Raw genomic sequence first — 24,919 nt, 5'->3', positions numbered from 1 at the left:
GCGTAGCGGAGCGGGGACGAGCCCCGCCGCCCCCCTTGGGGGGCTGCCGGCGTCCCCCCGCCCTAACCCGGCCCCTCCGCGGAGGGGAGCGGGCAGGGGCTCCGGCCGCAGTGCTGCTGCTCCTGCGCCTTCCTGCACGGGCTCTGGCAGTGGATGTGTGTAACAGACGGACGAGGCTAAAATTAACTCGCTTCCCTGTCTACAGGTGTAATTATTTCGTAAGGGTTGTTAATGGGTTAGATGTGTATCTGGGGTGTCACAACCCAGTTCTTAAGTGTGTGTTAAAACCAAGCCTCAAACGCTCTTCCTTTTGCAGAGCTCGGTTTCTTAAAGACTGCGTTTTGGTAACATCCTAGGTTAAAATATGTAATGTTTTCAAGCACAGACTCCAAAACAAAAAGCAAATGCTCATACTGAGATGCTTAAAAACAAATGACAGTCTGTCTCCTTGTGATATTTCATACTGAATCCTTGAGATTGTAAAAAACCCCAAAACCCCGATGTGGCCAAAATGGGCCTGTAAAGTTTAAGATGTAAAATTGATTCCCAGCAAGTCCAACTTAACCTGCGTCAGGTTGTCTGTTAAATTACTGAATGTGTTAAAAGTGTCCGTGGCCATTTTACCTCCCCCCCGCCCCCCCCTTTCCCCCATCGCTTTAGCAGTTGAATGAATCAGACTAAATGCACTTTTTATGTTATCCTGCTGTAGCTATCAGGTATCACACATCATCTCTTTCTGGGAACGTTTTATGTGGTTCAATACCCCTTGCTTGTTCTGTCCCTTCCTTAAGTCTTACTGTGTTTCATTTCTGTGGCAAATTGGTCTGTGTTGGTTGCCAACGTCTTTTGTAGCAGTGGAATCTGTTACCTTCTCCCCACCCCCCCTTTCAGTTTTAATGTGTAGTAAAACCTTACAATCTGTAGTATTTGTAACTTCAGCAAATCTGTCATTAGAATGGTCCTAGGACATGGGCAGCATTTTGCACATGAGCAAAACGTCGCTGCCAGTTACGCATGGAGTTAATTTACCCTATACAATATTTGTGCTTATGCAGATGACCAAATCAGTTGTATTATAATCTGAACGGGGATACTTCATAACTTGTTTCTCAAAAATATCATCTATTTATGCAGAAGTTTTTGCGTGCTTGAAAATGGAACTGAGCTTCAGTGGTTTTGCTTCATTCAAGCTCTATTTAAAATTTTAAAGATCCTATTTTTCCTACTGTATGAAATACTAAATGCACATTTCCTTTTTTCCTCCTTTAACCTTTGGAAAATGCTAATGGGAAACTAGGCAAAACAAAAAAATCAGTGCATGCGAATAGGGATGATGCTGATGATGAATACTGTAAATTATTTAATTATGGGAACCTGGAGCAAAACATTGTAGTGGTGCAGTGTATAAAGGTCTGTGCTTAAGGTGTATTGAAGAGGGCGGAACGTGGGCAGTTACCTGCAAGCAAGGAAAAATACTGCAAAGCTGTGAAGTATTTCATTATTACGTATGAATTTTTTGTTGGAGGGGAAATTTTAATTTTAGAAAGTGGTTTCATTCGTCTTTATCTGTGGGCTATTTTAGCCTTAAGAAATCAGACTATAAATTAGTACTGAATGACTTTTCCGTCATTAAACTTGTTTGAGCTTGCCTCACGGTGAACCATGTTAGCAGCATACATGGCTTGATTTGGTTTAATGAGTGCAATGTATAAAATCATAAATGGTCCATCAAGAAATGCACCCTGTAATCTGTATGCGCTGCAAGGAATTTGTTCCCCCTCCTCCAGGTCAAGCCAGCTGCTGCTGCAGAAGCTGACATCCTCTAGCAAATCCTGAATGAATGAATGAAAACAACGTGATCGCCCTAATAATGACCACAATTGCACACGTCAACAGCTTTATTTTACCGAAATACAGGCACCATTTTCTAGCAGGCAAGGGTAATAAGATACCCTATTTCTTCAGTCTTGCAAATGAAAAAGGTTATCCAACAACCCCCCCTCCCCAAAACCTAGAGCTGTTTTTACACAATTTAGAATATAGTTACTTGCCACAGGGCAGGATTTTGTCTTTTGTTTCCCTGCTTGTTCTCAGCATTTTAGTACATGATGTATGGATACCAAAAATGATGTTTGTAGTCTATATGGTGATAGTAGTGTAGAGAAAATTGATTGCTGAACTGGAGGACTGCTGCAGTAATAATGGAGGACTTGGGGGGGGGGGGGATGTTCTGTTTTCAAACATGGACCATCTTGCTGCAGCTTGTTAAACAATTGCTACTCCAGGTGTTTATAGTTGTTATCAGTATGCAAGTCTTGGGGAAGCGACTTGATTAAGTTTTTTTTGTCAGTTTTTCAAAACCATTTCCCACTGCTGTAAAATGTGAGCTTAGGCTCTAGGTATAATCCTGTTGTTTTTCTCACCAGTGCAGGAGATCTGTTTGTCTTTGGCTCTGCAGTCTGACTTGGATTGTTTCACGAATATGCTCGTGCTGGAGACTGTTTATGATTCTGACGGATAGATGTTTTTCTCTTAAGACATCTACCCCTTCCCCACCTCCTTTCAGCCTTTTCCAGGATAGATTCCTTGAATTGGCAATCCTACTAAGCCATTTTGTTGTGGATATTTTAGTGATTTGGCAGAGGTTCTTTTTATAAAGGAAATTTCTGGGAAAACACTCCAGCTTTGAGCCTCTACAGGTCAGAGCAACTACCGTTGCAGGCGTTGACATCACTACTACATGAATGAAAGCAGCGTGCTCTGTTCCTTCTCCCACCATCATCTTTTCTCTCCCTTCTTTCTAGGATGCCATGAAAGTTTTTGTTCTGCAGCAAAACCCCATGTGTTTAGAACTGAAACTTTAAGAATTTGATAATAATTTCTTCAAGCAAATTTGGGGATTTGTAGTTGTTAAGAAACCATTGATGCCAGTATTTGTATTTGGTTAGTATTGATACTGAATGGATGAGAAGTCATAAATGCTATATACTAATTACAGGGTGCTAAAAAAGAGGGGGGAAAAAACTTAATGATATCATAGGATAAACCTGCAGTGTGTGAGTCTACTCCTTTCCTCCTTTTTTAAACATGTTTATTCCTTACTAGTAGATACATTTTTATAGCCTGTATTCATGCTTTGGAGAGTTGGCAATGTAAAAAGTGTCTGCTTGAATATAGCAACACATGGTTTTCTTAGAGGAAATATGTCTGATACGTCTCTGATCGCATAAATGTAATGTCAACAGAATGTGAAGCTGTGTGGTTTATGACAAAGGACATTCCAATAATAATAAAAAAAGCCCCCTGGACAGGTCAAACAAATGATGTTTCTTGCTTGTGAACACTAATGTTTTACAGAAAAAAAAGTTGTTTTCTTTCTTTCCTTACTTGGATAAAATCAGTAGTTTCTGTTACTATGTAAAGTAGCTTGTATAAATATGAGAGTGGGTTTCCTGTTTAGTTTGTTTTTTCACAAGGTATGTGATGTTTTGTATACAAGGAGGGTGGAAATGACTTCTGTATGATTCAGGCTCAATATTGCTTTCATCAAATGCTTTGATTTGTTTAGTGTTAACTCTGGTGGTACTGTAATATTATGCTTCATATTTTTCTAACTTTCACTTACATAGTGTATAGTAAAAACTTTTTTCCATATCAAATTTTAGAGGCAAAGGTTAGTTTTAAGGACATCTGAAAAATATTGTAATCAATTGGGCTCTTAAGGGTTCCCAATATCTTTTACTTTCCAAAATAACTCCTGAAGCATTGCCAACATTAGGAAGAGAAATGAATTACAAAAGATGGAAAACAACCGCGTAACCTAGTTCTAAGTAATAAGTATGTATATCTGCTGTTATGATACTAGATAGAAGGCTAGTGGAGTAAGTAGTAGAGTAAGACGGACAATATTGCTGATCTCTAGACTTGTAAGGGATATCAGTATTTAAAAAAATTCAGACTTCAAAAGGCAGAACTATTTTAATATCCTGGATTCAAGCCATCCAGTATTTTGGCATCATAAGCATTTATACTAGAGATCAAGAAGATCTTTCCTTTATTTCTAACAAATGTAGGTAAGGAAGTAATTTTTGTGACGTTTCCTATTTCCTGATGCCTGAATAACAGCAGTATTCCCATAATTGTATGGCCAAAACAGTTTTGCTCCAGCTTTATCCCTCTCTCTTCCCAAAATAGCTTTCATTGGAATATAATATGGTGAAATAAAAGACACCGGCTAAATTTGAACCAGTTGTCTTGAACTCAAAGGCTTTTTAGTTACATGTTTTAACATCACTTTAAATGAGAATGGTATACTAGATGTCCTTAATAAATACATTTCATAAGACAAATTGAGCTACTTTCAGGTGTTAAAACAACTGCAGAAAAGAAAACAGGTATTTTCTCCACTGAACTTGAATGGTATTATAGCAAGGTATTAGCTATTAAGAAAGCACCCCCCTGCTAGCTATTAAGAAAGCACCCCCCTGCCCCATGGAAAAAAAACCCATATCAAGTATATGTATATATCTATTTTAAATCATTACTTGACCTTTAATTCTTGTTCTTTGGACATAAGCAAGTATTAGTGTGTTACATATGGCCAAACTGAAGTTACTTGCAAACATTAATGCATAGTAAACCAGTGGCTAATACTGAAATTTGGTTTCTGAAATTCATGGTTCCTGTGTTTTGTCCAAATGAGGTTCTTAAATGTATCTTAAAATGCAGGGAGGGTAGATTAAGGGAGTGTATCTTAGAATCTTCCAAAAAAGTCAGTGTTTGCCAAGTATAGACTGACACTTGAGTTGTTGAGCTTTGCTATATTGATAAAATTCACAGTGGAAAGCTAGTTATTTTTAAAATGAGGTTTATGCTACTATTCTAGATATCATCATGAAAAAAAAGATTAACATGAAGTAATTCTGAAATGTCAGCTCAACCTGGACTTGAAAGCAATAGCTGTAATGATGCAAAACCTATTGGAAATAAAGTATATGCTCCTCAATGTTTCAGTTTAAGTGAATATTTGAAATACTTCTTTTTATGGGACTTCATCAGTTGAGTAATTATCTTCATCTGAAGAAGGTAAGAGTGGTCTTTTTTTTCCCCACAGTGAAAAATGAACGCTCCTGTGTAAATTGGTTGGCAGCATCTTCAGTAGAGCAAACCATTGCCAATGCTTGACACAGTAGTTCTCCGTGGATTTAGCATATGTTCAGGAAAAGTTGTTAATATAGTAGGGTTTAAACATCTTGTATTGATTAAAAAAGGACCCTGTAGTAAAGATTCATAACTGGAAAATTTTGCTCAAGACTTGAGATGGTTAATTGTGTTGATGATCATCATCTTGCTTTAATGTTAATATTTAAATGCATTGAGTTCTCTCTTTCAACACGGCTTCCCATGTAAACCTGTAGTGCCTAAACAATGACTTAAGGCATTTTCAGGCAAGTAGAATAGTATTTACATCTCTTCGTTAGAAGGGTAGAATCCACAGTAACTTGTCACAGAATCCTAGAATGATTTGGGTTGGAAGGGACCTTTAAAAATGATCCAGTTCCAACCCCCTTGCCTTGGGCAGGGACACCTCCCACTAGACCAGGTTGCTCAAAGCCCTGTCCAACCTGGCCTTGAACACTTCCAGGGAGGGGGCAGCCACAGCTTCTCTGGGCAACCTGTGCCAGTGTCTCGCCACCCTCACAGAAAAGAATTTCTTTCTTGTATCTAATATAAACCTGCCCTTTTTCAGTTTAAAATTGTTACCCCCTTGTCCTATCACTACCCTACCCGATAGAGTCCATCCCCATCTTTCGTGTAGGCCTTATTTGAATACTGGAAGGCCACTATCAGGTCTCTTTGGAGCCTTCTCTTCTCCAGGCTGAACAACCCCAACTCTCTCAGCCTGTCCTTACAGGAGAGGTGCTCCAGCTCTGTGATCATCTTCGTGGCCTCCTCTGGACCTGCTCAAGCAGGTTCATGTTCTTCTTATGCTGGGGGCCCCAGAGCTGGACACAGTACTGCAGGTGGGGTCTCACAAGAGTGGAGTAGAGGAGGAGAATCCCCTCCCTCGACCTGCTGGTCACACTTCTCTTGATGCATTCCAGGATACAGTTGGCTTTCTGGGCTGTGAGCGCACATGGCCAGCTCATAGTCAGTTTTCCATCCACCAATGCACCCAAGTCCTCCTCAGTGCTGCTCTCAATCCACTCATCACCCAGCCTGTGTTTGTAATTGGGATTGCCCTGACCCACGTGCAGGACCTTGTACTTGCCCTTGTTGAGCTTCATGAGGTTCACACGAGCCCACCTCTCAAGGCTGTCCAGGTCCCTCTGGATGGCACGTCCCTTCCCTCCAGCGTATCGACCATACCACACAGGTTGGTGTCATTGGCAAGCTTGCTGAGGGTGCACTTGATCCCACTGTCCATGTCACCAACAAAGATGTTAAACAGGAAGTCAGTCTGAGATTATCCCCTTTTCCTTCATGTCACCATTTTTAAGGTGTGGGCAATTGCAAAATTAAGAGAATGAGAGATTAGAGTGAAGGAAAATGGGCTTTTCTACTTAATAATCCAATTCTTACATTTTGAGTATGAATTTGCTTCTTCCCAAAAACTAGACTGTTCTTCAATTATGTTTTAATTTTTCCCTTCCTGATTTGACTCTGAAGTTCACCACCACTAATTTGTTTTATGACTATTTTTGAATTGGAAATTAAATCCTAAAGCTTGAAAATAGCTGATGGGTACTGAAAGGGATCACAATTTGAGACTCCTGCAGTATGGATGCCACACAGAGTATCATGATACAGTGTGTAATATCAGTCCTTTTGAATGGCAAGTCAGTCTCTCCAACTCTTATTTTTCCAAAGCTCAGATCTCATCCATGGAAACACTCACCCATGGTTGAAACTGAAATACATGTTCTCTAGGGAACCCTTTCCTGCTCTCCCAGTTGTGTGAACATGGATTTAGGACCAGACCCTTACATGGTCCCTTTGATGATGACTCTGCTCAGACTATGTCTTCTGTTGTTAGTAAGAGGGCATGTAGCTACTGGAAGTTGTATCTTGGGGAAGGAAACCCAGCCAGGCCAAGTGGGGCCATGCTGGGGAGTGCCCTCAGCCTGCTGTCTCTGGCCTTCTAATGCTGCCTCTGCTCTGGTCCTGTTCATTTCTTTTCTGCACCTTCCCTGCTCCTTTGGTATCTGCACCACATCTTATTAACTGCTGTATCCTACCAAACTATTGACTATCACCCTGTTAAAAACAGATCAGCTTTCTCTTGACGGGGAGGAACCAGAAGGTGTGGGTCTCTACACTCAAGCAATAACTTTTCTGCATAAACAATTTTTAAATAGGAGTTAATCTAACCAGTTGGTGTTGGGTCAATAGAAAATGGTTTCGATGGAAAATTTTCATTTTTCATAGTAGCAGATCTCTTAATTAGCTTTCTGTATTAGATATTGATGCTTTGGAGATAATATATAATTCCCAGTAGGTCAGAAAATGTTACAAGCTTGGGTTTTGGAACTTTAATGCAAGATAGTGTATTGGTTAGACCTTCTTATTTACTGTTGTGTGTGCCCTAACAATAAATGATGACACAGGTGTTGGTGTTTATAAGGATTCAACTTTCACTGCTGCTAGTGTTAAATTGAAGTGTAGTTGTTTGCAATGGGTATTATTCTCGGAACCGAATACAAATGAGTGATTAAGAACATTGGTTCTTACATGCCACTTGTTTTGCACAACGTTTTTTAAAAAACTTTTAAAACTAGTTTTACCCAAACTGCACATTTTGTTTCCTCTTTAGAAGGAATGTGTCTCATATTTTGCTCATAAGAATGGTGACTAAGAACAGTACGGTAGCAGTTCCGTCATGGTTTTTGAATAATCTAAAATCCACTGTAGAGTATTTTCTTCTCACCCTGCCTTGAGATAGTCTAAACTGGAATAAAAATTTAAGTGTCCTATTCCTTGAGCAGTGCGAGTCACCTGTTTGAAGAAGGTTAGCTTCATCCTCCTTTCCTACACTCTCACCACCAGGCATTAAGGGAAGAGATTAGTAGTAGTCACGCTTCTGAATTTCAGGAATTAACACTCATATCTAACTAGCTTGACTGATTATTGCAAGATCACTGGCATTCATACTACAAACTTGAAACTCATTTCTGTAGCTATATGAATTTTAATATTGTTTTAGTAAATAGGTGTCTTTTGGAAACATTTTCTGTAACAGTAACCGCTTGCTTGTGAACTGATTAAATGTATGGCAAAATGGGTATTGTTACATCGTGTGCCTTTTAATCTCTGGTGTTTTGATGTACAGTGCCTATTCTAGACTTCTGATAGAAATACTTGGTTGGCTAGCTGGATTACTTGTATATCAACATTTTTTTAAAAGGCTTCATGGTTAGAAAAAACTAAACATTTTAATACAGGTGCTTAGGCTGCAGTACTAAAAAAAAAAAAATAATCAAAACTCTAATAATTTGTTGACATCTCTCATCAATTGAAAACCAAACTGTGATTTGGAAATAATGTGTTCTTACCAGAAAACAAATTCTGGTTATTCAAATACTTGATTGCTAGCTAATTCTGTTAATCCTAGTCTGCAGATATTAGCCTGTAAATACAAACCCCATTTCTTCAAAGTATGACATGAAGTCCGCCTTTGGCTACTTGAGAGCAGATTACCTAAGCGTAGGTATAAATGCCCAGGTTTGTGAACATATGGTGTCCAGGGATACCAGTAGAATTGCTTTCATTAGATGAAGCACTGTACCCATGCTGGATCAGAAATGTTGCTGAATAAACCTTGAAAACTTTGCACTGTTGTTCCCAGAACTCAGGCCACTGAGACACGCAGCGTGGAGGAGCCAGTGAGTGGCTCTACAAGACCTACAGGTCTTTGTAGGTATTTAATACGGTCTCATTACCACTCCCGCACATCACAGCAGAGCTCGTTAGCCCAATAGGTCTAGCAGATGCTGATGATTGTACCAGGTATCAGTGTGGTGTGGTCTGTGCTCTGAAAGGATTTGGTGAGTGCAGTGCTCACATACGGGAGTCAGCTTAAATTCAGCTCCACATGTCAGCTAATCAGTCTTTCTGGAGCCTGGAGCCCTGGAAAACACATTGCAAAACCCAAGTGGCTTTGCAATATTGACTCTGTGCAGTTAGGTGTTACATCTCCATATCCAGTATGTCATATATTGTTCAAAATCTTTCTGTTATACATGAGATCTTAACTTTCTATTTTTCAAAGTAATGGAGAGTTGACTCGCTCGGTAAAAATTAAACCCAGATTTATGCCGAGTGTCCTGGAACAGACTTTGAACAGTGTGACTCTAAAAATACCAGCTAACTGCTGAAGAATGCAGAGTAAGACTTAGGTTTACACAGTAGTTGGGAAGCTTCCAGGTTAAAGAAGAAGCTGTCTTCACAGAAGTAAATTTCTGTTCAAGGTCTTAAAATTTTCATTCTTAACAGATAGCTGTGTTTGCTTAATTGTGGCAATTGATAGTGGAATACCCGTACACATCTTTTCTCTCGTACTCCGATTTCTCTGTTATTTCACCTTCAGTGACTCCTTTGTTGTACCTGATATCCTGCCCTGAATAATCATCTTTGCAGTGCTTTCTTCCCCCACAAAGAAACCATAAAATACATTTAATACTTGGTGTTCTATTCAAGGGGAACAAGAAAAAATTTTAATCTGGAAGAGAAAAATTTCTCATGGGCAAAAATGTACTTAACTCATGCATGTTTAAAAGTAATGCGTATTTGAGAAACATCCATACAAGGAAATGACCAGAGGCACATATTCAACTTAGGAGGTTGTCAGTACTGAGGATCCAAATAACCTTTGGGCATTACTGTAGAAACAGAGACTCATGCTTTCAAACCAAGTTGTGTATTGACGTCTGCAGTCCATATATAGTTTAAAATACTAATTTTGTGAAACTTGTATACATCTACCTTAATTTCTTCTAAGGAAGGAACTAGGCTATTAAGATGATTTTATGATGATCTCATCATTTTATTTAGTGGTGTGTGTAACCTTTAATATGAAGTTGGAGTATGCAGGGAGATCTTTTGATTGCAAGAATTCTAGTAGAAACTCAGTTTGGCCGCATTGAAAGTAGGAATTACCAAATCTGACAACTCAAAATCTGGGAGAAGCAGAAGGAATGGGTGTGCTGGAACGACATACAATAAATGTTAGATGTTTCCTAGGTGGGCCTTTTTTAATCATTGAATTTTACGTGCATATACAACAAAACAAAAAAATCCTGCGTAGATATTCTAAAATTCATAAATCTGGAGTAAAGTTTCAGATTTCAGAATGAAATAGTTTGACAGTTTGGCTAAACAGGGTTGCTCTGCCTTGAATGCAGAGAGAATCTGTTTTAATGAAAAATGTTAACACTATTGGAATCTTTCAAACATCAGAAAAACTCAAGGATGTCATCTGTTTGCATGGACACTTATCTCTGAAAGGCTGCTAGGAATAAGCAGAGAGCCTGCAAGAAACAGCAGGGAGAACTGAAGAAAGAATGTCACATTATCAGTCAAAAAGTGAGTCTTAGCTGAGAATTGTTAAAACCTGAACAGACTTGGACTTTGCATGCTTTAAGACACACAATAGTACATGCAAGTAGAAAAATAAGGAAAATGTAGTTACAGGCGTTTGGTACCAAGAAAAATGAGATTAAGGATGAGCTGAGACTGATTTGCTGGAATGTATGGTTTCAAAATCAACTCCAGGGAATAGAAGCAAAAATTTCAGAGGAAACAGCACAGGTGTTTATTCAATGCCTTCTGCTCACCAGGATGAGGTATAAGAAATCAACTTCCAATAGGGACAGTGATTTTTAACCCAGGAAGATGCAAAAAAAAAAAAAAGAAATTTTAAGGGAGAGCGTAATTTAGAATTAGGAATTACCAAAACTATGATAAATACAGATTGCATATTTTAATAAAAACAATTCAGTGATCTCCATTGCAGGATTCTAGAAAAGCCTACTCAGAAGTTCACGCTTACCTTCAAATTTCTAAGGCAATATTCTGAATAGGAGCTGACACCATTTGAGGATACTCGAGTATAGCAGATACGGTGTTTTTAAAATGTGAAAAATGTTGAGTCCAGTTCTAAAATAGAGATCTGTTGGTCTAACTTTCAACTATAGATGAAGCTTCAGAAGAAATTCTAAGGGATGGTGGAAAGGAGGGAGAAATGTTAAAGTGCAAAATGAGCTTTCCAAATTGTGTCATGCTAACCTGGTGGTTTTGATAAGAGAACTGATTTTCTAGACGGGAAGTAGATCTTATCTGCTTAGGCAAATTTTAAAATTAGGGTGATGAAACTGTTGATGAATTCTGAGAGGTTTAATTAGTACACAGGAAGATTATGCAAGAAGAGTTGAAGGACCTTGGGAATTGAAATAATAATTTTTAAAAGTGAGATTTAAAAGTAAAAAATGGAGGTTTGTGTATGTGAGGTTGTACTTGAGCAGAGTATCTTTTCCTCTAAGGGGGAACATATGATTTGAAAATGCTGGAGGGTGGAGTTGGGTGATGGTGGGATCTCTAAACTGCCAACATGAAGTGACTGAAACAGTACTGGGCACAGGTCAGGTCTTGCACAAATGAGCAACCTGCCACGCAGGGGCCTGCTGAGACATCGTGTGGGATGCTACGCACAGTTTCGGTGCTCCACAGTTTAAGAAAGGTAAAATCAAACTGCAGCAGACTCAGAGAAGGACTGCTAGGTTAGTTTAACCATGCGGTGATTAAAAAAAAAAAAAATCTACTCTGAATAAAAACACTGTTGCTTTCTCTGAATCCAAGTGGGCGGGGAAGGGAATGGAGAAGTGGGAGGGAAGAGCTGTAAGTTAGTGCACATGAATGGGTGGATTGGTTTGACAATGTAAATGTTTATGTGGAAAGCTATAAGAAGGCCTGAAACCATCAGGAAAAAAAAAAATCTTCCTGGATCATTTTTCCAGTAGGAATCATGGGGGCGAAGTAAGACTGAGGACTGAGTTTGTAATCTGTTTTTAAGTGATTATGTGTGTTTTGTCAATGACAGTTGAGAACTGGGGTCCTGATTTAGGAAGTTGTTTCAATGACTTAACCGATAATGAAAAGATAATTTATTTAATCAGCAAAGTTGGGCAGCCTGATTTAGGCAATCAGTTTTAATCTGGGTTTATATTTCTATGTTTCAGTATTTTTTTTTTCAGAAAAAAAATTGTTGTTTTCTAGAATTGTATTCTAATTAGCTGTAGTTAGAAGAATGCTTTCTATTTCTAATCATTGATGATCATTATGATGGCATTGTATAGCCTACCGTGCATTGATTACAGTTCTTTGTGTATTTTGGTTGTGAAAACAGTGAATCATGTGTTCGTATTTTTTAAGGGTTTTTTATTCACAATTATGTCCAGCTGCATTTTGATGGAAAGTGGAGTACAAACCCTTCACTTTTCTACATTTTGTTAAATTGTAGGTATTATCATAACAAAAAAAAAAAATCCCTTCAGAGTCATCGTCTATTTAATAAAGGTGGTATTATCTTTAGTTACTGAATTAACTTCGTATGTTTATAATTTCCTTCAAGATTTTAATTATTAATACACGGGAAGAAAAAAATCAACCAGCTTTAGTGCTCTTTTTGGTTCCCATTTCATTTCTCAGTATTGGATCAATTTATCATTCAACAGATCTAAATTAATGAACTAAAATGAAGAAAATTCTGTGTACCTGTGGAAATGCACAACAGTTAAGGGTTGGTTGTGTGTTTCAGTGTGCTCTTTTTCCCAAGTACTTAGCCGCTGAGCTCAAATCAATTTTGTTTTAACTTTTTAAAGTAGGAACATTTTTTAGATACTTTATTAAATGATACTAAGTTTAGGTATTTATATAGCGTTTGAGTTTGAAGTAATAACCTTACAAAGAAAAAGATATTCTAAAGATGTGAAATACATAAAAATCTGAAAGGTTTGGAATTAGTGTTTTACCTACCTGGTGTCCTGTTAAAGTGCAAGTATGTTACATCTGTTGAACAAAGCAGGCTTTTGTGATACTAAATGCGTTGTCTTTTGTGTACAGGTCCTATACATGCCAGCAGTAATCTTTGTTAGAAGAATAACTTAGCTTTAGAGGGCTGGAACTTTCTTCCTTATAGCTTGTTTACTTTTCTTACTGAGATTAGAGTGTTCTTTCTGTGCTTGATCTCCAAGGATAATGTTGATTTTAAACAGGCGAGTTTTGCTGTGAACAAAATCTGACTTCTGAAAGATATGCGTAGTCACATTTTACTTGACCTGTGGTTGGGTGGAATAGGGACATGAGGCAGACCATGTTCCAATATACACGCATAGGCAACCAAGATTTTGAGAGTCAACTGTAGGTCCAATGAAATTTGTATGCCTACAGATTCATCCATTTGTCCCTCTTTCTCCATGTACCTGTAGCCTAGCTCTGAGCACTGTGCCTTCCTGTGCAGTTAGGTGAGGAGAGCTGTACGTCCTTCAAGAGTCATGCATAAAATCTCCCTGGTGAAGGAAATGCCTTGATCTACCTGTTGGATTCAGTGACTAATCGGAAGACCTCTTCCCTTTCTAAGTGGCTTAGTCATGGCTATAAAAGATAACTCAATATGGTTGATTCCTAAAACCCTTAGTTTGGGTCTTTGTCTACAATTTTCCTTTGAAAGAGCAAGCTGATTTTGTTTTCGTTTTGCAGTGTAGGCTAGCTCTTGTATTGATAGACTTGGTGTTTGATGCAGTTCAGTTTGAATTCTCGTAAGCCTTGTCAGGTACAAAACCGAATTTGCTGACTCCCAAACTGTAAAGTGACCTATGTGGAAGAGACTGGTTCCCCTCTTCCCCCCTCCATGCCCCCCACCCCCCTTCCTCCCCTGAAGAATCTTGGATGTAGGAGACACATAATTCATTGACCTGGATCTTTCAAAAGATCTCAGACCTCATGAAATGAACTGCTTTCTGCTAGTTCAGTTTGGTTGTTGGAATCTTCATTAGATTATGGTGCTGTTCTGTGCCTTTTTTTTTGGTCGGTTCCATGTAATTGATAATGACAAGAAATTAGAGTAGATTGTGTCAGTCTGTTTAGAGTAGTTACTTCAGAATGTCATCCCCCTTCATTTTTAGTCATTTTCTGTCTTTGTTTCTTAAAACAGAAACTCAGGAATAATTTCTGAAGTTGATACAACTAAATCAAAACCAGTGTGGTACACATAATGAAGACAGGCGTTTTACAGAGCTGAATGTGCAGTATTTTTAGAGATGTGTCAGAAGGTAACTTAAAATGACCATCTCTTATTATAACCTCTTAGAAATATCCTTTTGGTAGCAAAACACTCCACTGCATTTTAAATGCTTGAAAAAAACCGGTATTTTGCTTTGTTTTAAGCTATTAAAGCGATTAAGCTGTTTAATTTGAAATTATAGAAGGAAGACTGCAATAACTTCATATTTTTTCTGTTCATTTGCATATTAGGGTGTTGTGTTTTTTAAGCTGGTATCCTATTTTTTGTTTTGTTTTGTGAACAGTACATGGCAAACAGTATGTTCTTTGTTGTTCTGCACGGTTAATGCAGTCATTCAGCCAGTTTGCAGATTGGGTCAGAAACAAGTCCGTCAGTCACTGGCAATTGGGAAATGTCTTTTGAGCCAATACATCTATCCTGTGAAATAAAACTTCTAGGGACCCCAAATCCCTTGTTAATCTTTTTCTTGAGAGATTTTTGGCTCCAGTTACAAGGGAAAAGCCTTCTTGAGAATGAAGATTGAAATGTTTCTTTGGAGTGGCCTCTGAATCCCCATTCTTCAATATTTTTCCTCGCAAATTCATACAGACAAATTCTGCAAATAAACATGCACTTCTTTGTCCATCTATTGTGAGAGATCGAAAGAGGTAATGCCTCAAACATTGTGGCTGCATAGCGTGGTGAGCCACAGGTTTGGGCGGGGGGGGGGGGGAGCACAGCGAGCTCTATCTCAGTGTGCACCCACCAGTATCACTGCAACTGGACCTGAGATGTGTCACTGGAACCCAGGGTGGTGATCTGGATCTATCTTCTAGCTCTATTTTTCTCTTTCTCTCTATCCCATTCTTATATGTTAGTGGCTGTTCAGCCCTTTTCAAAATAACAGGATTTACTAACCACTGTTGAAAACTGTTTACAGAGCTTTAATGGGGTTTAATTAACTTTAAAAGGTTTAATTGGTTTCTGTTAAAATATAGCTTCTGCCCTTAATAAATTTTTCAATCGATTGTTTAGTATTATGACACCTTAATTTAGCCCAAGGGTATCTCAAATATCGGGATGGGTTGTGCAGCATGGTCCTCTATGGCAATAATTGGTCTACCTATCAAGAGGTAAGTCCAGCTGCCCCTAGCCCCTCTAATCTTTGAGGACCAGCTAGAACACAAGGGGATTAATCGCTTACCAGATGAATTCATCACCTCGAATGCAACATCTACCTACATAATTGGATCAGGAAAGACTAATCAAATATACGTTCAGAAATAAGTACAGTATCACTATATATGCAATTTAAAAAACAACAAAAAGGCAAAAAAGCCCCTTCACCAGGCTCTTCAAAGACTGTTCCTCCTCTTGTATCTGAAAGTCTACTTTTGTAGTACTCAAGGAATCACTGTCCAAAGCAAGCAAGAACAGAGGTATCCCTTTTCATGCTTGTAGAAGGTGTAACAGAAGAGGGGACTTCTGACTAGACTTGTGTGGGGCGGTCATCAGCAGCCGCTGCTGTGGTAACCGTGAGCTAAGTGTTGGGCCATCATTCTTAGTAGTTGCTGTGGGTCACCATTCCTTAATATTTAGCTTTTCATTTCTGCGGTATGATTTCCGATGCTGCGTTCCCACGTACCTCATTATTTAAGAGGCATTCACACAGGCACTTCTGAATCCCTGGTTTTGTAGACTGTTGTAAATTTGTTGTCATGTCTAGTAGGAATGTCCTAGAAATATCTGATGTGTTATCCTTTGTATCCTTTGTATATATATATGTAAATATCCTTTGTAATGTGATATATGTGTATATCTCTGCATCTCCTTTGAGCCAGAATACTTGAACTCTGACTTTGGAGCTGTTGAAAAGAGTCTTGAGCAGGCTAGGATATCCATCACAGTGAGTCCTTCCAAGGACAAAAATATTTTTGGAGAAAATTCTTTTGAAGTTAGTATTCATTTCCTAGGAAATCTGAAATTCTTTAGGAATAGATGAGACCTAAGCATAGGACTCATTTCACTGGTAGCTCTGAAGGTGAATCAGAAGGTTCTGCAGTGTTAGCAACTGAACAGAAGAGAAACAACATTTCATGAAACTTTATTGTGGAATTTAGTACTGATACTCTGTGGTATCATGACTTGTCTCTCTTGGGTAAATAGTTTAACTTACAGATGAACTTTCAAGAAAAATCAAGATACTGCTGCAAGAATGTTGTCTAGCCTTTTGGCAGGAGAGTGTCACAGCTGATATCGATAATGAGATAACAATATTAATACTTCTAGTTTTAGGAAAGTATGAATTTTATTTTTATTTCATGTTTTTCACCCAAGTTGAGAGGAATCTGTGACATCTGAGAAGTTCTTAGGATAATTTTAGTCTTTTTAAGCTGGATATATCCATGCAAGGATGTGAGTGGAAAAGTTTTGGCCAAATTTGAACTGCATCTGCTAACTGCTGAAAGAGAGATGGGAAGAAAAGATGCTGACAGATGAGCTCTGGTAGATTTAGCTGAAGCAGTTTTTATAATCGTACCAATGCTAGCTGTCAATCTTGCTTTTTTGTTGCAGGTGATTTTCCTCATTGCACGCATGGCAGAAGGCATTATTTAAGATAAAATGGACTGCGAACATGACTTTGAGATTATGTGCAGGTTAGCTGCCTCTGTGTTGGATGGGAAGGCAAACTCTTCATTTTAGAGCTGTAGCAGATGGTTTTATTTGAGCCCCATGTCCTTTTCAAAAGAGTTGTCATGTGTTAGTCTCTTACTAAATTACATTTTGCTGGCAGAGGAATGGAAACCTTTTTTCAGTCAGTCTAGGTGGTATAACTAGATTTCTTTTGGCTCTTAATGCAGCATGCAGAACCATAATTTCATGATTTTGTGCAGTTTATTTTAGTTGATTCCTGCTGGGAGGTAAGATGCTACCAGCTGTAGTATTCAGGTGGACCCTTGTGTCATTTTGTGTAACTGTCACTTATCACTAGAAATGCGTAGCAATAGCCCTTAAATACATGCTGTTAAAACTTGTGGCATATTTTAAATAACACATGAGGTATTTTGCCTTCCTGTGAGAATACATCTTGCTTTTGTAATTTCTAGCTAACTTTTTCAGGTAACATTATGCTGCTTAAGTGCTGTGTTCCTAAGATTACTTTTCTGGAGGTAGAGCTGAGCTCCTTGTGAGATAAGTCACACATCACTGAGGAAGACAACAGAATTGTTCTGACTTAGCACTGCGGTAAAATCTATTCATACACTCAGATATTGTCAGATGAGGTATAGTCTGAAACTTGGGTAAAATCAGTCTGTAATTTTAGAAATTTCTGAATATTGATGAAGCCTTTCTGAATGATGAAGTCTGTTGGCTAACTTCAGGAGCTGTTCAAGTTCTTCAGATATCAGATGGTACTTGCAGTGGTTTTTTTCTTTTTTGCTTCTATGAGAAAAACCGAAGCATGAGGTTTCCATCCGGAAACAGTGATTTGGACTGGAGAAGGATATTCATTGTAGGAGCATCAAAATCCCATTGGTTATGAAAGTTTGGGGAGAAGTGAAAGTTCTGTAGTAGCTCCCTAGAGTAGTGGGAAGCCAGACTTAAAATGAGTTGAGAAAAGCAAAATTAAGAAAGAAATTCTGAGAGCAGTTTTCATATTTAGAAAACAATTTAAACTGATCTGCGCCACCACTGTTGTGGTCCAGTTCAACACTGCTCTCTGCAGCATTCTGTCATCTTTAAGTACATTACTGTATAAGACAGTTTGTCAAATGCTAATTTGTGGAAGCTCCTTCAAATTTCATGCTTACAGATCCCTCCTCCTTTATTTTATGTGATCTAGGGTTATATCATAAAAGGGTGAGAGCTGAAATTGTTACTGAACAGACCTCAGCACTGCTGCAGCAGCCCTGTTGTTCCTTCTGACTCGCCTGTGGTTGTTTCTGCCCATTATATTATGCCAACTCTGCCTGTAATGGGGAAAATTGTGTATTTATGACTTTTTGGGGGTACATTTTAGTTTTTTTTGTTTTACTCGGTGAATCACTTCACTAGGTGGGTTCACACATCTGTGCATGCCATCTTAAAGTAGATGGAAGGAGGGCAGACGACAATGGACTAAGGCTGGCATTCAGTTAGTGTGAACTTGGATTGGTTTATGTGGTTGAGAAGTGGTTTGTTTCCTGTAATTCAAAGAAATACTGAAGAGCAGTAGGGACTTATGAGACTGCATCTTGAACTTTCCTTCTCCTGGCTTTAGGGTTTGACAGTGTCCTGCAGTCTGCTTCCAAGATTACCATGGAAAAATATAAATGTAGTAACTTTTGGTGGTGTTTGTTTCTGTTCAGTTGTAATGGGATTATATGAGTTATTAGTTTTGGGATTGCTGTTGCCTTTCCTCTGCATGTAGAACAAGGCACAGACTTTAGTTCATTCTGCGGTTGTATATTTTTTATTTGTGTCTTTTGGGCTTTTGTTTTCTTGTTTGTTTGGTTTTTTTTTTTTTTCAGCAAGACTTTCTAAATGTAAAGTTTGCAGAGGTACTCTCAGTCCTGATTTCCTCATCTTCAGACATGGTCTTGTGAGTTTGTCTTTGAGTGGTCTCTTAAGTTGTTTTAAAAGGTTTTTTTAGAACACACTAAACTATTTACATATTTAACAAATCCCTGGTAGTTTTTTGCATATAATATGTATCCAAGGCACAGAGCTTTTGGAGGAATTTTCAAAACTCAGGCTAACTAAGAGAGAAGAGTAGTGCCATAGCGTGACAGTGAATGTTGGAAGAATGCTTTGTAGTTATGCACCCTTTAGGTACACTTGTGTTTCAGAGCAAATGTAAATACTGCTTTCATGTTTAAAATTTGTCACCTTTACTTTGGATTTCAGGCTTCTTTACTTTTAATAGTTCCAAAATCTTTTTTAAAATGCAAATTTGTCACAACTGGAATCCTATGAGGATAGATCAATTTGAAATTGTAGGAATTTGATTTATAGATGAGGCAGTCAAAACAATTACATTATACAAAGGCAGCATGGTATACTATCATGCTTCCAATTCATGGCATTATTTAGAACTCTTCACCTAAAATGAGTAGCTAATTAAGTATTTCAGCAGCTCTACATTTTTCTAAAATGGTCTGATTTAACATTATGTTCATGTATCAAACTACAAGTGTGCAAGCTATATCCTAATCATTGTGCTGAATGCTATATAAAACATTGATGATGTAGTCTGCCTTCTGAGATCCAGTGATTTCAGGTGATATACAATAGAGAAAATGCATGTGGAGGTCAGTGGCCATGCTTGGGCTCAGAAGTGTGCTGGCAGGTCTGCTCTCAAGTTCTGAGCAGTCAGTAGGGTTTTGGTGGGTCAGATCAGTGCATAGCATGTGAGTAACTTGAAAGTAATCTCACTTGCAAACTTCTTTTAGTAGGGGTGAGCAAAATAAACAGTAGCTGTAATGTAGGGCTTGAGTTGTTTTATGTGAAGTCTAGAAAACGAGTGTATGAAGTAATTTTGCCTAAAGGACAAAGCAAGATGATCCAGAGAGCATGCTGTAAAACTCTGTTCTTTCCCACATCAATTTCATGAATCACTCTACTCTGCTTTCCAAATGAAATGCAGGAAAAAGTGTTCCATGATCTAGGTGTATGGGGAGAGAAGTACAGGGAGGAGTCAAAGATTGTAGGCGCTGTGATGAGTGAAGACAAACATGGTAGCTGCCTTGATCTGAGCTGTGTCAAAGGGAAATACACAGTCACATGCTTTCAGCTCGATAAGGCCTGTATTGGGATCTTTAAATTATATGGAATGACGTACACAAGAGCAAGAAATCAGATATGCATCTTCTTAAGAATCATAATATTTTGTCATGATTTGTGTTCTAATCTTTAGAAGGCTAAGGAAGCTGACTTAAAAAGAAAAAAGAAAAAGAAAGTAACCCAATACTGATACTATATTTTATATTTCTGTATGTCTGGCTTTCCTGAGTTGCATCATCGCTATATTTAAATTTGCTTGATATTTTTTGTTGATGAAAATAAGTAGCATAAGTTGCATAAGTAGCCCATTTCTTTGCAGATATGAACACTTTTAAGTGTTGTCGTTTTTTCTAACTGTTAAGTTTTCCCTTTTGTGTTTTTTTTTTTTTCTCCTTTGTCTGATGTTACTTGCTTTGATGTGATGGCATTCTTTTCAGCTTGGCATTTAGACAAAGGTTTTTGATGTTCTTGCCATTGTGTGTCATAGCTAGCTTTTAACATTTCACATCAAATTTAGCCTGACTTTTTTGTTGATTTTGTTCTGGTTTTCTACAGTGGACAGGCCAAAATCCCAGCAAATCAGAACTTCTGGTACCATAAGGCGAACTTCTTCTTTGGACACAATAACAGGACCTTACCTCACAGGACAGTGGCCACGTGATCCCCACGTACACTACCCTTCATGTATGAAAGATAAATCTACTCAGGTAAAAGCTGTAAAACAAGACAACAGAGATGTTTCGTATAATTGATGTCTTCCTGATAATACTTTTATCACCTGATCTGGAATCTTAGCCCAATTTAATTCCAAAGAAATGTGGATTCACTTAATTTCATTATAAATATGAAGCCCTAAAAATAGGATACAGTAGTGTTTTTTTAATCAGTGTCAATTCAGTAACATAGTATGTGACAGATAATATTTTTATGCTTTTAGAAAACAGCTGTTAAAAATAGTTTTCTGTATGTGGGCAGATCTGTTGAGGCTAAATAAGCAGATTTCAATCTCAGCCTTGTATCTGGTTTATTTTGAAGCTGCTATATGCAAAATTGTGCTGAATGTTATTTAAAAAACAATTCCATAATAGTAGTGGCTGACAAACTAAAGATGTTACTAAATCGTGGTAATAAATCTGTGGGTCTCAAAAAGTGTATTTGTGTGTGTGCGGGGATGGAGAAAGAGAGAGGTTATTGTTAAGAAGAATTGATCAGTTTGTCACTAGAGGGGAAATCAAGAAGCGGAAGCTGGGAGTGAGCATGCAATATGGTCTTGAGATGCTTCCTCTGCGGCTTAGTAGCAAGAAAGACAAATAAAAATGTTCTGTGGAAGAGTTGCCTCTTGAAGCCAGACATCAGAACAAGAGCCTTACCACCAGCTACAAAGGGAGGGCTACTGAGATTATTTATGGACTGATACGCTTGGATCCTTCTCAAGGCTATATCCTTAGCAGGAATCTCTGGCAGGTAGGCTGCTGGGGCATTCATAGTGCTCCAGTGCTCTTTGAGCATTGTTTCTTGCCTGATTCCTCCTCACGCTGGAGCTTGTTGCCTACAAAGATGATCACTCTCAAACAGGTAAAAAATACGTAATTCTAAAAAAACCCAAATTATTAGCAAAGGAGTTGAATTTTTGGTTTTTCAGTAGTGTTATTAGGGTATGGAGTAAGTCGTCTGAGTTTGCGTTCTAAACTAAATTGGAAATTAGAATAAACTATCTATCTTCGGTTATATTTTCAATCTACAGGCCATGTAGGGATGGTTGTTAAATCAGTTTTCTATCTCTTTGTCATGATTCTGGTCCATGGTTATCATGGGTGTCCTGCAGAAAAAAATGATACTTCTGACATCCTACCTTTTGCTTATAACTCTCTTTTGCCATTAAGAATTGTTTTTAATGGAAGCTTACATTGCCACAATGCAAAATGTCAAGGATTTTTCTGTTATAACTTCACTCGTAGGTGTATAGATTTTGGTTACTTTCTACTGTCTTGCAACATACATACTTGTCACCTATTCTGCCACCATTTCTTAGAGCAAATGAAGCAGCTCTTCACATTGATTCTGGGTTTTTAGTGTTTTGTGTAATACTGATTTCTCAGGACAAGTTTGAATGTATAAATAATTTTCCGTATCTCTTTAAAATGTACTGTAACGCAACACATGAAGGCCTTGGATGGGGGAAGGATAAGTGTAGACTGCTTAGAAAAGAGAAAAGATCTGTCTGCATGTTCCAGAAATCCTATGTAATGAATTTGGGAACCTGATGATTGAAATTGTTCAAGGAAACTTAGAAACTGTGGTGGGACCCTTTAAAAAAAAAGTGTCTTTTTGTCGTACTCATTCATTTTGAAGCCAGCCAGCCAGTTTTAGCAAGAAAAGAAGCAGCAGCAGTCATCTTTATTATCATGAAAGATCTAACTTGAAAAGCTCTTAATCCTGAATTTAGTTCCAAGGTGCCTTCCTTTCACAATACTATGCCTTGAAAGTCTTTCTGTTTTGAAACCATAATTTCCTTTCAGGAGATTTTTGATAGCATGCTTTGTAGTAACTGTATTTCTTAACCCCTCTTTTAAAACATATATCCATATCAAACTTTGCAAGTACCCTTATGAATAGAAAGTTTAGAATATTTAAACATTCACAAACAAACCTTTTCACTAGTTACAGAAAAGAGAAACAAACTTGTTCTATAAATATTTGAGCTCCAAGCATTTGGCAGTAAAATTGCTTTCCTAGTGAGCTCAAGTAAGTGTTTAGGTTATTTGACCTGTTGGCTGCCACCCTTTGCCTCATTCAGAAACAGGAAGGGGGGGCGGGGAAAAAAAAGTTTTACCTTTTCAGTATAGTCAACTGTAACAGAGAGGAAAGGCAGTACTGTTGTCATTACAAACTGAAGTATTATTTCAAAGGGATAAGGGCAGGGAAGTTTCATGGTTTGGATTTGTGTATCTTCTATCAGAATTATATTAGCTGTCTTTTTATTCAAATTATGCAAAAATCAAGCGTTTAGCAGTGTTTGAGGTGAAAAACATGTGTCTTGACTACTCGGGACTATATAAATAAGTAAAATGTAACAAACATAGTGATTGGCACAGTGAATTCCAGTTTTTCTTAAATAAAATGTTCACTAGGGAGGCTTGTAGATGATCATAAAATTTTGACTTGAGTTATGCTTTGGTTGTGTGGGGCTTTTTTATTGTTTGAGCTCTGTGTAGTTTGAAGTATATCTGATTTCAAGAACTAAGAATGAGTTCCAAGTCATTGATAGGATGCATGCATGGCAAATTAAGTTAAATTAAATTAAAGTCTTGCTCTTCACCGGAGTATGAGCACAAGTACTGCTACTACATGTTTGTTGGCCAAGTAACAGTTTAGCTTGTGAGAGTTCATATAGTTTACAGTAGCTAAAAATACTAACACTTGGTAGTTTAGCAGAGTGGATGATGGTAACAAACAAAATAAATAAAATCAAGATAATGAAAATCAATAAACCATTTTTTTTATATGAGCGTGTTTCCTTGGAGAATAAATTATCCCTTGTTTTACTTCTAAACTCCTGAACAATACTGTCAGTATAACTTACATTGTAGGTGGAATAATTGCTTCTCTTTCAGGGTTATTTTTGTCCCTAATTAAACATTAATTTAAAATCCAAATTTTGTGCAGTTTCGTGAAGGTGGTGATTATGGCTGTTCCAAGTTTCTTAGAATTCTTGTATTTTTTTTAAAAAAAAGTCAGATTCTGGTCTTCACCAGGATCACATGAACCCTTAATGAATTTTATTCCAAGTCTTTGTTTTCCCACTTAAGTTCTTTGAACCTGTATAATGCTCGTGAATAAAATGTTTCTTCTTTCTCTAATATTAATCTGGGATTTTAAAAAAAGAATTCGATAATATCCTATTATTTAAATAGAGGAAATTGAATTTTGTTTGGTTTAGTTTCTGTTGCATCTTGGAGAATAGTAACTATAGTTCCTATTTCTGTGTCCCTCTTACCCATCTCAAATGTTTTGACTGAAAACACTGAAGAGAAGTGAGGTTGTTATATTTGCTCTTGGAAAAATATACTATGACACTATGCATTGTGACATTTATACAATTCCAGATTTATCAGAATTCTGCATGTGTTTATGTTCGTGTGTGTGTGTATGTGTGCATATGCATACAACTAACTAATCTTTAAGGAACAGCAAGTTTTAGATAATCAAAGGTACACCATTTTATTTAGTAGTTTTAAGTATTTCAGAATCTTCAGAAACATTTTGATAATTGTCATAGTTTAATAATATAATTATTTGGCAGTAGCTGAATAATTTAAAAGATTTTTATAAAATTAAAAAGGAGAGATTAGGGATAAACATATGATGTTGACGTCATAACAAAGATGTGGCCAGTCAAGGTTCGTCTGTGTAATTTTTCTTGATCTAAATAATACAAAGAAAAGAACAAATGACCAAGTAGAATATGATGCAGTGATTTCCCTCCCCGCCAGTTGATGATTTAAACTGGATTCCGATATGTTTGGATATGCATTTTCCATTGTATATGGCAATGATGTATTATTACACAAATGGAAATGAACAAAGTTCATTTTTACTACTCTCTAATCTAAAGAATAATGTAGAGTTTTTAAACTGGAATGCTTGACTAAAATATGTTTTTGTTCTTGTGTGTGGGTCAAGGCTTTAATGTAGTTACCTCTCATTAGTCACCTGAGTAATACTTTTTTTTCTTTTGGGTAGAAATTCTGTTGCTTGAAGATTAACATCATAAACCAGGAGGCTCAATAATATGAAGCTTTTTCATCGGTGTATTAATTAACATTGCTTTCATGGGATACTTTAGTGATGTACTTTGGGTGGAAGGGACAAGGAGGAAGA

The 24,919-nt window shown here is 37.6% G+C and overlaps 1 protein-coding gene across 4 annotated transcripts in view; it reads left to right on the top strand.

The window, feature by feature from the left end:
- GLCCI1 (glucocorticoid induced 1) overlaps nucleotides 1–24,919 on the top strand; it is a 59,366-nt gene that overhangs the window by 1,461 nt on the left and 32,986 nt on the right. For all 4 annotated transcript variants that reach the window (XM_074863720.1, XM_074863710.1, XM_074863730.1 and 1 more), the window contains exon 2: nucleotides 20,594–20,745. In XM_074863720.1, coding sequence (XP_074719821.1) covers nucleotides 20,594–20,745 — 152 coding nt within the window. The remainder of the gene's footprint in view (nucleotides 1–20,593; nucleotides 20,746–24,919) is intronic.

The sequence above is a fragment of the Strix uralensis genome, chromosome 1 (genome assembly GCF_047716275.1).
Source record: "Strix uralensis isolate ZFMK-TIS-50842 chromosome 1, bStrUra1, whole genome shotgun sequence".
NCBI lineage: Eukaryota > Metazoa > Chordata > Aves > Strigiformes > Strigidae > Strix > Strix uralensis.
Note: the sequence above shows the minus strand (reverse complement) of the source record. Positions and strands in the feature narration are given on the sequence as shown.